This window comes from Vipera ursinii (assembly GCF_947247035.1).
Source record: "Vipera ursinii genome assembly, chromosome: 1".
In the NCBI taxonomy this organism is placed as follows: domain Eukaryota; kingdom Metazoa; phylum Chordata; class Lepidosauria; order Squamata; family Viperidae; genus Vipera; species Vipera ursinii.
The window spans coordinates 278,903,592-278,919,855 of NC_139512.1; the positions used below are offsets into that span (position 1 = coordinate 278,903,592).

The 16,264-nt window shown below is 37.4% G+C and overlaps 1 protein-coding gene across 3 annotated transcripts in view; it reads right to left on the bottom strand.

The window, feature by feature from the left end:
• PRKN (parkin RBR E3 ubiquitin protein ligase) overlaps positions 1–16,264 on the bottom strand; it is a 712,723-nt gene that overhangs the window by 671,008 nt on the left and 25,451 nt on the right. Inside the window, exons 3-5 of one of the 3 annotated variants that reach the window (XM_083372990.1) lie at positions 16,099–16,176; positions 13,632–13,723; positions 10,074–10,099 (exon numbers count right to left, since the gene is read on the bottom strand). The exons of 1 other annotated variant lie outside the window; for it this stretch is intronic. In XM_083372990.1, coding sequence (XP_083229116.1) covers positions 10,074–10,099; positions 13,632–13,663 — 58 coding nt within the window. In that variant the 5' untranslated portion in view covers positions 13,664–13,723; positions 16,099–16,176. Of the gene's footprint in view, positions 1–2,837; positions 2,926–10,073; positions 10,100–13,631; positions 13,724–16,098; positions 16,177–16,264 lie in introns of those variants that run through there. One more of the 3 variants, XM_083372989.1, reaches the window with a different exon arrangement.

The window sequence follows — 16,264 nt, forward strand, 5'->3', positions numbered from 1 at the left end:
AAGCTTAGTGCAGGTGGTCCCTCCAACTTATAAATATTTGCTTAGTGGCCATTGAAACTTACAACAGCATTGATAAAGTGATTTATGACTGTTTTTCATACTTATGACCATTTTAGCAACCCTATGGTCACATGATCAAAAGCTTGGCAACTGACTCATATTTATGACAGTTGTAGTGTCTCAGGGTCATGTGATCACCTTTTGTGACCTTCTATCAAGTAAAGTGAACAGGGAAACCAGAGTCACTTAACAGCCGTTTTCCTAACTTAACAACTACAAGGATTCACTGAACAACAGTGGCAAGAAAGCTCATAAAATGGGGCAAAAGTCACTTAGCAAGTGTCTCGCTTAGCAAATTTTGGGCTCCATTTGTGGTCATAAAACGAGGACTAACTCTACCCTTATGGAAAAGGCTAATCTGATGAAAAATTAGATGCCACAAGACATCAGTTGCAGACAAGAAGCAAAAAAAGAGCAGAAAATGAAATCTTTAATGTTTTGGAAAAATAACAATCTCAATAATATATCTTTTGTTGTAACCCTGATGCTAAAAAGCAAAAATTTGGAAAGATGCAGGCAAGTTCTCAAGAGAGCTGTTGATTAGCTGCTTGCTAAACAATAAACAGAAGAAAGGGACATGTTTTATTCACACCCTGTCCTTTGTTCATTCCTTTCTGTCAAACTCATTTCAAATACGACTGCTTCCTCAGTGCAAAAAAAAACCAACTAAGAAAAGTTGAAAAAAAATCCATAGGAAAGGGCTATACATTTTTTGAAGCAACCAACTTAAATGCCATCTGAAACATTCAAATTTACCACAGCATTCTGATTAATTTGTGAGTTCCAGGAAGCCTGGCATGCAGTTCACCTAGTCTGAAAGGGATGACAGCAAAGAGCCTCAGGGGAAGTTCAGAAACATGACTCATCTCAAACTACTAGAGGGTCCGCATGATTAACTCAAGGAAAAGGGCTACCCATTAAACAGTCAGGGGTAATTGTAGATCTTTCATATATATTTCTCCCAGCAGGTGCCAGTACACAGTAGTGCATCTATAACCAAAATTAAACACTGCAGTTAGAATAAGAGGGGCCAAAGGTGGAAGATTCGCGGAAAATGGCAAGAAATTTAAGCTTGGGTGTCTTGTTTTGTTTTTTTGCAAATAGGGATGTGTACGAGCAAAAACAAAAGCAAAGAACAAAAGCTGTAAACCTACTGTACCTATTGTAGTTAATACCTTCCACAGGGTATGTGCTGAAGAATATCAGCAGCATGTCTTCATGCAAACAATTATTTTCACAACTCCGATATACATGGAAAATTGGCTCAAATAAAGTACACCAAACCATTCTGATGGTTGACTATGATTACAGAATTAAACGCCAACTATAGTAATTTCATTTTTAAAAGGTAAAGGTGTTATTCATAACAGAAGCACTATAGGCAATTAAGTTTACTTATAAGAACATGGAAAGGGGGAGGGGCAAGAAAGATATAAATAGTTTAAAGAAGAAAACCACATTTCATTTTAAAAAGCAGTCGCCATATGGTCTCTCCTGCTGTCCTGTCACCCAGGTCTTCTGTTGACATTTAGACACTTCACTATAATGTTCCAAAAATCAATATCAATTTATTCCTTCTCTGGACCCTAAGCAGCAAAAGTAAATAATATTGTCACCTCCAGTCTGCCTGTAGAACATGGTCACAAAACAGTCTTGCTATTATAATACAGCCCAAGATGGTCCTTTATGCTAGCTCTGCTGATTGTATTGGTTTTCATGAAAGACAAATACTTTAGCAAACTAATACAGAGAGGTCAGGGTTTTTTTTGTAGGGCAGCCAAAAGAAAAGTGTTGAGACTAAATTAAGAGAAAAATTGGGGAACTCTCATTTTGTCTGTACTGCAGAAATGAGACCCAGCTATAGCCTCCCTGTTTAGTTTTTTTATAGTTATGTTCTTTGGGAGAAAATATATGAAGAACATGTACTGTACATACTCCAAATTATATTTAGATTAGGATAGTTTTTAAAACTTGACCTTTAAAATATCAAACGTTGAGCAGTTCTTTCTTGAAAATCTGTTATGGTGCTACACAAAATAAATACAGGAATTCCTCAACCTGGGATCACAATTGAGCCAAAATTTCTGTTCCTAAGCGAAACGTTTGTTAAGTGAGTTTTGTCCCATTTTACCACCTTTCTTGCCACAGTTGTTAAGTGAATAACTTCCATTTGTTAAACTAGCAACATGGTTGTTAAGCGCATCTGGCTTTCCCACTGAGTTTGCTTGTCAATTGCAAAAAGTGATCACGTGACCCCAGGTCAGTGAAACTGTCATAAATATGAGTCAGTTGCCAAGCATCTGAATCCTGACCATGCGACCATGGGGATGCTGCAATGGTCATAAATGTGAACAACAGTCATAAGTCACTTTTTCAGGCTGTTGTAACTAAACAACAGCCTGAAAAAGTCACTAAAGTTTAATCAATAAACAAACTGTTTTTAATCAAGGACTACCTGTAATATTTTCCCCCCCAAGACCTGTCAGCCTATATTTAATAAAATATCTGTAAAGAAGCAAATTATCCAGGAAACTGCACAAGTATTCCAGAGCTCGAATTATTGTGTCACTGTTCACTATTCATCAGCTAAGTTTACAAAATATATATGTTCAAAGTGTGACACAATTAGGGGAACAATGATAAGAAAGGACTACTGTTTTCAAACAGAATCATCTGGAGGCAAACAGAATGCTGATTAACAAGACGTAGCCTGATCACTACAGCTCTTCTTAGTTCTTAAAATATTTTAGCTCCTGAATAACCTTCTTAATATATACCCATTCCATATTTCCAGAGGCAGAGTTTCTCCTTTCTTCCCTTGAAGCTTTTTCCTCCTTTTTTGGATTGTTGCATTTTCTTTAAAATAACTTCAGGGTGCCCGGTTAGTTGTTGTGCAATATCAGTTGAAGAATTCTATCATTACAATCTATACCGAAAAAAGACACAAGGAATTCATTCATTTTCTCTGCAATATTTTTATTGTATTTACTCATAATCATAATAGTAAAGCTAGAAGGGACCTTGGAGGTCATCTAGTCCAACCCCTTTTTCAGGCAAGAAACCCTATACCATTTCAGACAAATGGCTGTTCAGTCTCTTCTTAAAAACTTCCAGTGTTGGAGCATTCACAGCTTTTGGAAGCAGGTTGTTCCACTGGTTAATTGTTCTAACTGTCAGGAAGTTTCTCCTTAGTTCTAGGCTGCTTCCCTCCTTGATTAGTTTCCATCTGTTGCTTCTTGTCCTGCCTTCGGGCGCTTTGGAGAATAGCTTAGCATTTGTATTTTCTTTACCATCCAACAGATCATCCAGTTGTCTCTTGTTGTTTTTATTGCATCATTATCTTACTGTTAAGTTTATTAGTAATATACTTCTTAAAAAACATTATTGCATCCTGTGCAGGGGTGTCAAACTCGCAACGTGATGTGTCACAATGTATCGTGACTTTTTCCCCATTACCGGCAATGGGGTGGGCGTGGCTTTGGCATGACGCATCCGGCCCGTGGGCTGGCAGTTTGACACCCCTGCTGTATGGTGTGGTTGCATTTCTTTCAAGCAACTTCGTATTATTTGGGAGGTTATATCCGAGCAAAACTGTTTTGAAGAAGGCGGCTCCTCTTTAATAGTTTTTTTTTACAAGACATGTTTATACTTAAGATTTTGTAAGCCTGGTAATATCTTTTCTGATTTGTCGTATTTTTTCCCCTAAGCATTATTATGATATTTTAATGATCCTCAAGTATTTTATACTTTCTCTTACAGCAACTTTTTTTACTAGTCTTCTCATATTGAAGTTCTTCTTTCAAAGCTGAATATAACATAGAAAATAAATTAAATAATGTAGCTGTTACTGTTTCCAAAGCTTTTGGGCAATATATAGAACTAGCTTTAGACCTGTATTAATTTTATCTTAACTTCTGTATTTATTGTATGTTATTGTTGTTAGCCGCCCTGAGTCCCTCGGGAGATAGGGCGGCATATAAGTCCCAATAATTAATTAATTAATTAATTAATTAATTAATTAATTAATTAATTTCTATGTATTCTGCCATTATTTAGGAAATACAGAGAGTATGAAGGAAAGTCTGTTCATATGTGATCTTTCGGAAAATGCATCAGATGTCCAAAATCAAACATCATATAAAAAACAATTTGGAACAGAAAGAACAAACAACATTAGGTAGACTTGGAATGAGACAGAACAGGAGCAGAACTCTTGAGAATGAATGGAAGAGAAAGCTATTTATTTGATACGGAATTAAAGCAGGATTGTTAAATATTCCAACAGACATACTTCTAAAAGACATCAGACAGATGTACCTAATACAAGAATTGCCATAAGAAGTATCCAAATATAAAGGTTTTAGAGCAGAAAAAGGTCAAATCTCTAGACCTGAATTTAATTTAGAACTTGAAGGGATTCGTAGAGCAATCACTTGGTGATCACAAAATTATTTGCAAATTTTGGAATTCCCAACTTTGCATACCCATTAGTTGAGAATCAAGAAATATTCACTCTTAATAAGAAGAACAGCTATGACGGCTCTTATACATATCATATATTGGAATTATTGTGGCCTTGTTCTTCTCTCCTCTTAAACAGTATAGAGGAGAATTTTCAAGATATAAAGGAAGTATAGGAAACAATCTCTGTAATCCAGGCACTGAATTGACCCTTGATAGCTTTACAACATCAGAGTGACATCATTTGGATAGAACACAAAACTAACCATTACTGCAAAATAACCTTAGAAGTTATTCCCTAAATTAAATAAAACTGTCTAGTTTGCAGCTGTGACTGCCTATTTTCTCATAGGCTGTACTGGAGTATGAATGATAAAGTCAGAGAAATTTGGGAAATTTTTAATAAAGTTTTTCAAACATTTCTTGGTCCATCAAAATGGAAAAATATGTCCCTAAATATTTTACTTGTACAGTAGAACTTTTACTCATTTCTCTTCTCTGCAACTTCAAGTGGTTCAGCACTCAATGGTATTCCATATTTCTAAATCCGAGACTTAATTTTACCTTTAATATGAAAGGTAAAATAGTGATCACTTCTATTTTAATTTATTATTATTGGAAAAAAATCACATTAGAGCTCATTGCAATTACCTTATTTTGAAAATATGGCAATAAAGACCCATGTGCTTTATCGAAATAGATTAAGCAATGAAGTACAGCTAGCCAAAAGATGCTGAATACAAAAGCTGAATGTTTTGAAAGAAAATTAATTCAGAAGAAGAACTGGACTCCTCTTCCAAGTTGGAAAAGAGGATGGAAGGAGTAGGTAAATGAAATGCGACATATATTTCACTCTACCAGTATACCCCAGCCTTTTACTGTCTGCTGAAATTGCAGGCCAAGTTATCTTTTACACACCACAGCCTACCTGCACAACCGCAGAATCCAGGAGACAATGGCTAGTTGACAAAAATATGTAATGATTAAATGAAAGACATTGATGTTAGAATTTCTCCTAGAAACTCTTTAAATACATCTTTATTTAGAAATTCAACCAGAAGGGATGAGCTAATGATGGGAAAGTCAAGAATAAATTTGGACAGATAAGTTGGTACTACTGAAAATGCAAAGAAAAGCCTTACTAGTGATTTGCTTCTGCAGAATCTAGCAATCCAGTCCACCGTTTATATTTATCCAGGGTTTAAATATTGTATTTCTTTCTTTTGCTCTTCCATGATGAGGTGGGAGACATCTACGCTATATTTTGATACTGTACTGGTTTTGTTTAGTCTCTGGTTATTTCAATCTTAAAATGTTGGAAGCTTCAGCCTAGGCAATCAATTTTATAAAATGTAGGTTATTTATCAAATTAGGCAAATATGTGCTATGTAATATTTCTGCTAAATATTATACCAGTTATGTTAAAACCAGTTTGCCTGGTATAGTCTTTGATTTATTCTACTTTATTCCTTTTCACTAATTCCCTAATAAAATGTTTTATCTTTTATAAAACACACACACACACATACACACAGGGCGGGGGAGAGAGAGAGATGGATTCTGTTATATTTATTATGCATTGTTATCATATTTAGTGGGAACTGATCTTCTTTAAATGAAACACAGTCTAATTTTTTATTACAAAGTAAAATGAATTGTCCAGCAAGAGAGGAAACAAAGATCTTTCACCCTTTCTTCAGACCTTTGTATCCTAGCAAAATTGATAGGCATTGGATGCAGAAAAAACAAATGGAAGCATTTCATTGCACAAAAATTAAATTAAATTATGGGATTCACTGCTTTAGAATAACAGTTAGCCATGCAGTGAATAGACAAACCCATGGAGGAAAAAAAGGGGAGTGTTACCTTCAAATCATCTATTAATTTTTTGAAGAGGTGTAACTGATCTTTGTTAGACACACAAGCAGCTGACTGAGCAAACAGAGGAGAATACCTTTTATATGTACAATAGATTTTTAACACAAATTTAAAGAAAAATCATCTGAAATAGTCAGGCAAAACTAGTTTTGCTATGTATCTGTATTTCTCTGGATATGTCCCTTTGCATGATGGTTGTAGTCATACTCAATCTGGCCAAAAGAAAAAAATCATTCTGAAAACATCAGGTCTAATGACATTCACTGGAAAAAAGGCAGCACTTCCCTATTTTACAAGAATTGCCTAATAAAATGTTTTTTCTTTTGTAAAACACAAGAGAGAGAGAGAGAGAGAGAGAGAGAGAGAGAGAGAGAGAGAGAGAGAGAGAGAGAAACACAGAGAGAGAGAGAGAGGGAGGAATATTGAAGGAGCGGGACATTCTGTTTTCCAGGTGGGCCTAGATTTCATAGCAAACCCTGGTTTATTTATTGGCATTTCTGAATACCTCTGAGAAATGAAGCAGGTAAAGAGACATCTAGAGTCCATGTTAATTCTTGGAGACTGTTTAGACACATCTCTGCAGTTTACTTGGCAAGATTTCATAAGTGGTTTGCCTACTTCTTAAAGCTGAGAGGGAGTGATTGGAACAAAGTCACCCAGTTCGTGCCTAAGGCAGGACTACAACTCATAGTCTCCGGGTTTTTCCTGGAGCCTTAATCATTACCCCAAACTGGTTCTCTTATTTCATTGATAAAATCACATAAATTCCTTCTAAGACAGAACCCTGAAGGACAGAAATTACTGACATCACAGAGGTAACATTTTATGCTATTACCTGATAGATTTTTGAATTTATGAATATCAAGAAAATGGGTCTTTGCATCATTAGCTCTCTCATATATGGATTAGGATTCACTTTTACAGGGCAACAATTTCAGACAGATCTAGAGGATATGAATACATCATAATCTGGATTCAGGAATGAGACAGAAACCATATTGGTTGTTACACTGGATGACTTGGGGTAGCAATATAGCAATAGCACTTAGACTTATATACCGCTTCACAGTGCTTTACAGCCTTCTCTAAGCGGTTTACAGAGTTAGCATATTGTCCCCCAATAATCTGGGTCCTCATTTTACCGACCTCAGAAGGCTGGAAGGCTGAGTCAACCTTGAGCCAGTGAGATCAAACTGCTGAACAGCAGGCAGTCAGCAGAAGTAGCCTGCAGTACTGCACTCTAACCACTGCACCATCACGGCTCAATATAGATCACAGGTGTCAAACTCGCTGTGTCATGTGACGTGTCGCGACGTATCATGATTTTTTTTTGCATTGCTGGAGCTGGGGTGGGCGCGGCATCCATATGATGCAACTGGCTCATGGGTCAGCAGTTTGACACCCCTGATATAGATAGTGGAATACAACCTACTAATTTTAGAAATGGCAAATCATTAAGAGTTTTAGTTGATTGAGATAAATAAATGCTACAAGTAAATGAGTAAATAGTTAAATAATCAAGATACTGAAACAGCCCTGGAAGAGCCCTTTCCTCAGTAGCTACTACTCTGTTAATGTAAGTTAGTTAGGTTACCAGAGAATGACCTTCAAAGCTCGCCTCAGATTCCCAAGGGGCAGACATGAAAGGCAATGATCCCTGAGGTAATTTGATAGTACTGTAATCCCTTAGCAGCTTTGGGGATAAAACCAACAGGAGTGCAATTTATTAAGAGAAAATGCCCTTAGGGGAAATAAGACAAAGTCAAAGCCAGGAACATTTAGATAATAAAAATATTCTATGTGACTGTTTAAAAAGCAAAATTGTGAAACCACTACAAACAAGGGACCGTATTGTATCTCCCAGTTTCTTCAGCCAAATAACATTTTCTGCATTTCCAATGCAAAGATTTTTAGAAGCCTGCCAGGCTTACATGTTCTTACACATGTTGACAGCAGTGTCTTTGCTCCTATCAAACCTGGGAAATCTACAGTCTCAGTCAATTCTTTTCGCTTTTTAAATGCCACTTTTTGCAGAGGTAGCCATGATTATCAGCTGATCTCCCCTGATGAACCAACTGCACTTTCCAGAAATATTCCTCCAAGAAAAAGAAAGACCTAAAGATGAGCAGTTCCTAAAAAGTCGTGATCTAGGCATGGATCATACTTTTAAAATATTGACTGGCTGCAAGGCTCAAGCTTATTCTAGCCTGCCTAGCTAGAAAGGAAGAAGCTTGTGGTGTCATATAACTTAGCAAATGTTCTTGTTGTCCAACAACTGATGGGAAACTACGTATTGTCTGGAAGACATGGATATAGTCTCCATGCCAAAAATATAAATATAATAAATATATGTTAAGTTTTTGGTCTAGTTAATGAGATTGTATACTGCCAGAGCCACCAGTAAGGATATTTGATTGGGTTACTAGTAGTTACGTTTAAGCATGCTGCACAAATAGGTCCAATAAGTATTTTCTGTATATTTTCTGTATACTTTCCAAAGTCTTTTTACAATATACATTCACTGAATCTTTGCAATACAATTTTCTTATGAGAATGTCTGCTCGCTGCTCGCTGCCCTTTTCACTTTCTCTTTTTTGAAGAGAATGGAGTAAGAATAACTAATCATTTACTTTGGAAAATATAACAGGAGTTATTTGTCAACACCAACCCTCCTGCAATTTAAAGCAGTTTAAAGCAGCAAAAACTCTTGGGTTGTCTGAAAGGCTAACGTATTTATTATCTCAGAAGCTTTTATGGGTCACTGTTCACTTCATCAGATACACAGAAAACTGTCTTAAGGAAAGTATATCTTTCTCTGCACGATATTCTATGCATTTGATGAAGTGTCTGTGAGCCACAAAAAAAATTTTTGGGTGATTTTTTTCTGGTCTTTAAGATGCTCACAAGACAGCTGTGTTGCTGCATCTAATTCACATGGCTAGCCTGTGAGGACTAGAATCTTTCTGGAAGAAATTATCCTGATGCTGTACAAACCCAATTCTTGCCTCCAAGCTTACAGTCTGCTAAGAACATTAAAAAGAGAAGGGGATGGGAAGAGAACATGAAATCGATCAAAGTATTAATTTATACATAAAACAATAGACACAAAAGCTGTTCTTCGGAAAGAGGAACATCAAAATGAATGTTGTAGCATTTTCTTCTGCCAGTAACATTGTGAGGTGGAATGACTCCCAATAAAACAAATTTTGTGAAAAGAAGAACAAGGTGACTTAGTATCTAATTGCTGTTGTGACTGCCACCCATAAGTTTTGTGCAGATGCAAGGAATTTTCCCCTTTTATAGTTTCTTTGCACAGACAGGGCCATTGCCCTGTCAGCATACAGATTATGAAACTTGTCTCAAGAAATGAAGGGTTGTTGTTTTAGCACCAAATAAAACAATAAACAAAACCATGTAAAAAGTAATACATGCTCACACCCCAAAACTATACACATAATTGCAGGAGTATACACCACTTCATTTAGAGTTTTGGAGAGCAGCATAAAAATTATCTACCATAAACATTATCTTATAATCAAAGCCATACAGCCAAGTGCTAAACATCCAGGTATATCAAATTGTCAGGCCCAAATGAAACAGCTTCTACACTAGAGAACAATTTAAATTGCCCTCTATGGTAGCTGCTCTGAAGCAGCAAACTGTTCTGTACTCACCTGGTATGACTGCAAGATTTTCTTTCCTGAAAAAAAGTAAATAAGTCAGAACGCAACAATTTGTCCCCATGCTTCAGCCCTTAACAATAAGAGAGTGCTAGAGACAATTTAAGAGTTTCTAACACAAAGGACCTAACATCAAGATAGCTTACAAATTAAGGATTCCCTGTGCTACCTGGCTAGAAATCTTAGACCCTACAGTGTGTAAAAAGATGAATCTTTTCAGTTTCATCTCAAACTGCAATGCAAATAAAAGAACAGTGTGAAGCTAAGAGCCTCTGTTGTAGGGAGGGAAACTGAAATAAATAATAAAAGAAGGATCAAGACCAAATGTAAACCAAAAATAAAAAATTGTTGTCTAATTCATAGATGACACATTTTAATTTTATTCTTGGTTGTAATCCTGGGATTCTTCATGTGTGCATGAATGAACATTGGTTTTTCTATTGCTAACTAAAACAAACAGTAAAGCCAGTTTGGTTTAGGGGTTAAGGCACCAGGTTAGAAACTCAGAGCCCTGAGTTCTAGTCCTGCCTTTTTGTTTTCAGCCTTCCAAGCAGCTTCACTGAATTGCCTCATTTAAGATAACCAGTCAAATGCTTTGCCTTCTCCACCCTACCATCCACCTCCATCTCTCATACCAGGGGGCTATTTTTTCCAAAGAAAGAAAACAAGATTAGCCTTTTTGTCCCTCTACTGCAGACATGTCAAACACAAGGCCCGGGGGCCAGATCCGGCCCGCGAAGTGGTTTCATGCGGCCCGTGAAGCCATCCTGGAAACAGTGAGGGAACGGCCCCCACTGCCTTGGCCCTGGGCCAGAGACCCTCCTCCTGCCAGAGACCCTCACATCTGTCCCACTCCTGCCCAGGCCCCCATAGGCACCCTTGATGTGAACGATGTAGAGCTGGCCATGCCCACCCAGTAGGCCATGCCCACCCAGGCCATACCCACCCAGCCCCCTGAGGGCAACTGCAATGCTGATGCGGCCCTCAATGAAATTGAGTTTGACACCCCTGCTCTACTGTATCTGACATTAATTTTAAATGAGAACAATGGCCAACCAGACATTACAAATTATTCTCATACAAGGAGAAAAAGCAGGAGGAAGCATCCATAGGGTATTGGGAATAGTTTCCAGGAACATTTGCAAATCATTACATATTGTAAGGTTTTACACTTAGCCTCACAATTGCCCCAGCATTACTCAGGAATTTAAAAGAGCCAAAAGAAACTCCTGAGCCGAGGTTTCAGCAAGCAAACAACTATTATTTTGATCAAAAAGAGTTGGGTGGCCACATCTCTCTTCGTGGCTGGTAGAAAGATAAAGGCAACAACCAGGAAAGATGTCTTCCACCTTTTATACCCCTTCAGAACAAAGAGTACTTGGTACTAGGAACCAAAAGGTACAGAAAAATAATGCCTACATCAGACGTGTCAAACACAAGGCCCGGGGGCCGGATCCGGCCCGTGAAGTGGTTTCATGCGGCCCGCGAAGCCATCCTGGAAACAGTGAGGGAACGGCCCCCACTGCCTTGGCCCTGGCCCAGAGACCCTCCTCCTGCCAGAGACCCTCAGATCTGTCCCACTCCTGCCCAGGCCCCCATAGGCACCCTTGATGCGAACGATGTAGAGCTGGCCACGCCCACCCAGTAGGCCATATGCACTCTAGCCACGTCCACCCAGTAGGCCACACCCACCCAGGCCACACCCACCCGGCCCCCTGAGGGCAACCGCAATGCTGATGCGGCCCTCAATGAAATTGAGTTTGACACCCCTGGCCTACATGATGACTCATACACAACAACCCAGGCTCCACCACATACACAACAACCCAGGCTCCACCGCAGCTCCTTTTCCCCCTCCCCTTTAACATGAGACTTTTACTTTTCCAAAATACATAAAGCATCTGACTACAAAATAATGATTACAAAATAACAAAACAATGATTACATAATAACAATACAAATATCAATATAAAATGGTTACTAGTGGTTACCATATAAAATAGCTGCTAATGTTGAACTTATACTAAAACCATAAGCATAATAAAATCCCTTCAACGTAAAGATTTTAAACATTGTAATAAGTCTGATGTAATATGCTACTTCAGCATGATTACATACCAGATTTGCACACTGCACTAAGCCAAAATAAACTCTGGCTTAATATAGTGTTATGAATTGTATCATTTATAAACTGTGGTTATTTCAGACAAACATAGACAACAGCGATTAACTTTGGCAAGGAAATAAACCGAGGCTTCGTGTAACTGTGAAACCAGGCACAGAGAATATGAAAGAACTAAAAGGCTATCTTTATGTTGTCAGATTGTTTTTCTAGGCATCTGCTGTGGACTAACTCTATTCATAAAGTCTATGTTTGTTAACATATTCAATATTTGAGAAGACCATTATACTCGGATCATTCTTCTTTTGCACAGTCAAAATCAAGTACTGTATACACATCCTTAAAAACTGCTTGTCACTCAGAAAGCATATACCAGTAGGCATGTGGAAAGATTATTTTTATTAGATTTTTGTATAAGCAAGTTGATACACGGGTGGAAGAAGAGGCAGCTCTTTTTTTAAAAAAAATCATTTGACGATTCCTAAGAACTCCAGAAACATTACAATTCAACAATGTAATTTAATTATTTATCTTTACATTGGCTACTACTGAGAAATAGAAATGATTTTATTGCTCCACAAATTATTCTCTTGGTAACCCATAACCATCAGTAATTGGAATATATGTACAACTGGAGCAACCAAATATATATTGCTCTGTGACTGTAACCTAATGTAACTGGCCTGCCCTATATTTCTGGAAAAAAATCCCTTTACCGACAATATAAATAAGCAGGCAGTTTTAAAACCTAGTATGAAAATATTGGTCTTCAACCAAAGAAATACAAAATTAAAGTAAGAATTATGCATTAAAATGCATACTAATAAAACCTACAATTCCATTTTGGAGGGAGCAACTTAATGCAAAATGAAGGAAAGGAAGGAGATGTAGTGGGGGGAAAAAAGAAATGAGCTAGATTATAAGAGAGAATAAGAAATCTCTCTAATACAACAATACCATTCACTACAGGTAGTCCTTGACTTACAACAGTTCATTTAGTGACTGTTTGAAATTATAATGGCATTGAAAAAAATGACTTATGACAGTTTTTCACATTTAATGACCATTGCAGCATCTTCAGTATCGTGTGGTTAAATTTGGATGCTTGGAAACTGACTCATATTTATGATAGTTGCAGCGTCCCGTGGTCATATGATCAACTTTTGACCTTCTGGACAAGCAAAGTTAATGGGGAAGCCATTACTAACTTAGGAAGTGCAGCGATTCACTTAACAACTGTGGCAAGAAAGGTTGTAAAATGGGGCAAAATTCACTTTAACAACTGTCTCACTTAGCAACAGAAATGTTGGGCTCATTTATGGCCGTAAGTCAAGGACTACCTAATACATGTCTCCATATCTTTCTATTGTTGAAAGCCATTTTTACATGCACCATCCATACATTGCCTTTTATTTTTTTAAATTTCTCACCTTTCTCTTATTGAAGGTCTTATCAATTCCATCCAGTCATCAACTTGGTCTTCTCCTTCCTTCCCTTTTTATATCTGTTTTCCATTTTTTTTCTTCAATATTAAAGGTCCAGGAAAGTGTAAAAGACCTCAACCTAATGTCAGAAAGTGCCAATATCAAGAAAATCTTTGGAGAAAAAAATTGTACTGATGGAAGTCTGCCACTGTCACTCACTGGTAGAATTTCTACTTTACTTGCCAAAAATCCAAAGCCATAAGCCCCTGGCCTCTCCAAGTAGGACGATGGCTTGAAAACCTCAAGGGCGGCTTGTAGTTGCTGCAGAGAATATTTTTCCATTTCAGCATCTTTAAGATGGGTGGACTTCAACTCTCAGGATTCCCCATCCAGCATGAAAAGATGCTGAGAGTGAGAAACACAACTATAGGCAATCCTGAATTATAATTTTTTACTACAGTAATCTAAGGAAAGGGGGTGGGGGTTTCCTCCTAAGTGAAGACACAGCCACTGAAAATGTTTGTTCCATCCTCCTGCCTTGAAGAACATTCCCACTTTCAAGAGGTCTTTTCTGGAAAAGATTAATCTCAGTATGAATAAATACCCCATTGAATTTGTCAGTGCAAAAGGCCAAGGAAAGGAATGAGAAAGAAACAGTAATTCTGAATGCAATCATATCACAAAGAATAGGATTAGCATTATTTAGCCAACTTTTGAAAGGGGGGAAAAAGTAACAAGGAAGCAGCAGGGCTTTTATTGATATCTATTGTTGAAATATGCAACAATAAATACACAACAGGATTAAAATCTAAACTGCACAGAAATCAATAGAATAAAATTAAGCATCGGTAGAAGTCTCTTATTAACTTCAGTGAGACTTACATTCCAGATATCATAAAGCACTAACTATGCCAAAAATTAGGAACAGATATTAAAACAATTAAGATTTCTCCTAAGAGAATCTGAAACCACTAATTCAAAAGGTACAATAGCAAGACATCCTAAAGGTGCTTTTTTCCAAAAGGCAAACTGGACTTTCTAGTTGGGGTTTTTTTCTTTGAAAATGTTTTACTACTCATCCAAGAAGCTTCTTCAGTTCTAACTTCTTTAATTAGAACTGAAGAAGCTTCTTGGATGAGAAGCGAAATGTTTTCAAAGAAAAAAGTAAACAAGAAAGTCCACTTGCCTTTTGGAAAAAACCACCATTGGGACAACCATAACCTGGATGGATTGAGAATTTCCACAGACATTTGCAATAGCAAGACAGATTTTTTTAGAACTTTCCCAAGAGCAATTTTAAAAACTCAATATTCCAAGAAATAGAACATAGCTATGTTTTATTTGGCAAAGCAAATGCCCTTCTAACTATAATTCTTGTGGCCTTTCAAAAAAAAAAAAAGGAAGTGATGTGTTTTTCTCCTCCAAATTACTAAAATAAGGTGAGAAATACCTTTGGCCTATTTTATGATCATGTCTCTCTACAGCTGAACCGAAAATAAATTTGGAGTTTAAAATAATGATACAGCCAACGAGTTGTATTACATGATGTTAGTCCATTAGTAAAAACTTGCTGGTGCAGTGATTCCCACTCCATCTGCATCTTAGCAACATTCTAGAATAGGCTGGAACCACCAGAAATACAGTACATTTCAGCGGCATAGAAGATACCAGGAAGAGAAGTGGAATAAGGGCATTACCCAAAGTATACAGACAGATGAATTTGCTTCTGGTATGAAGTGAAGGACTAATTACCGGTACTTGTCCACTGGGGTAGCTTTGGAAATGTTTATTATGATACAAATCATTATTCTCCAGGCTGATGCAGCTTCAAACCAAACTAAAATCTCCCACAGAGGAGAGAATAAATAGACCTGATTAATACAACAGACAATGAGCAAGAAAGCCTAGCCAGTAGTCATAAATTTGGAGCTTATTCTGAACGCCTGAAACGTGCGAAATAATGGGGATCTGCATTTGCATCTGCAAATAATGTTAGCCAAAACATTAGGAAAACTCTGAAGGTCCCAAATTAGAGAAGTGGACATCTGGGTCAAACCAAACATGAGGCTATTATTTTAGAAATTGAGCCTCTTTCATTGGCTGAGGGAATTTGCTATACAAAACATTCAGCTTCAACCAACCATGGTCAAAGGACAAGAACAGAAGCATCCATTGCAATCCATGGTGATCTCACCATGCAAATGCCACAACCTTATACTTATGTCTTAACGAGTGACACAATTAAGCAAGTTTTCCCTTATAACCCATCCTAATAGGCAGCCTTGGGCCAGAGTGTGTAAGAACAACACATCATTCTGACTGCATCCATGCTGGCTCCATCCATCAGAAGGAGGAAGTACCTGAGAAAAGGCATTATACAAACTAGAGCTCTGGGCAGGGAAGATCAGCTTAATTTGACCTGCGTATAAATGCCATCTCCATATTCACTCTATTATAGCCTTGAAGAACTGACCTCCTTCTTTCTTTTTCTTCTGCTTCTTATCCCTTAGGTCTTTTAATTAATGCAAGTTGCTCAGGGATAAATCACAATCTGCAAAGCAGGGGAGAGAGCAGTGGGAGGAAAATGCAGCAAATAAAAAATAATAATAAAACAGGAGGAACTGCAGGCAAGTTCTATA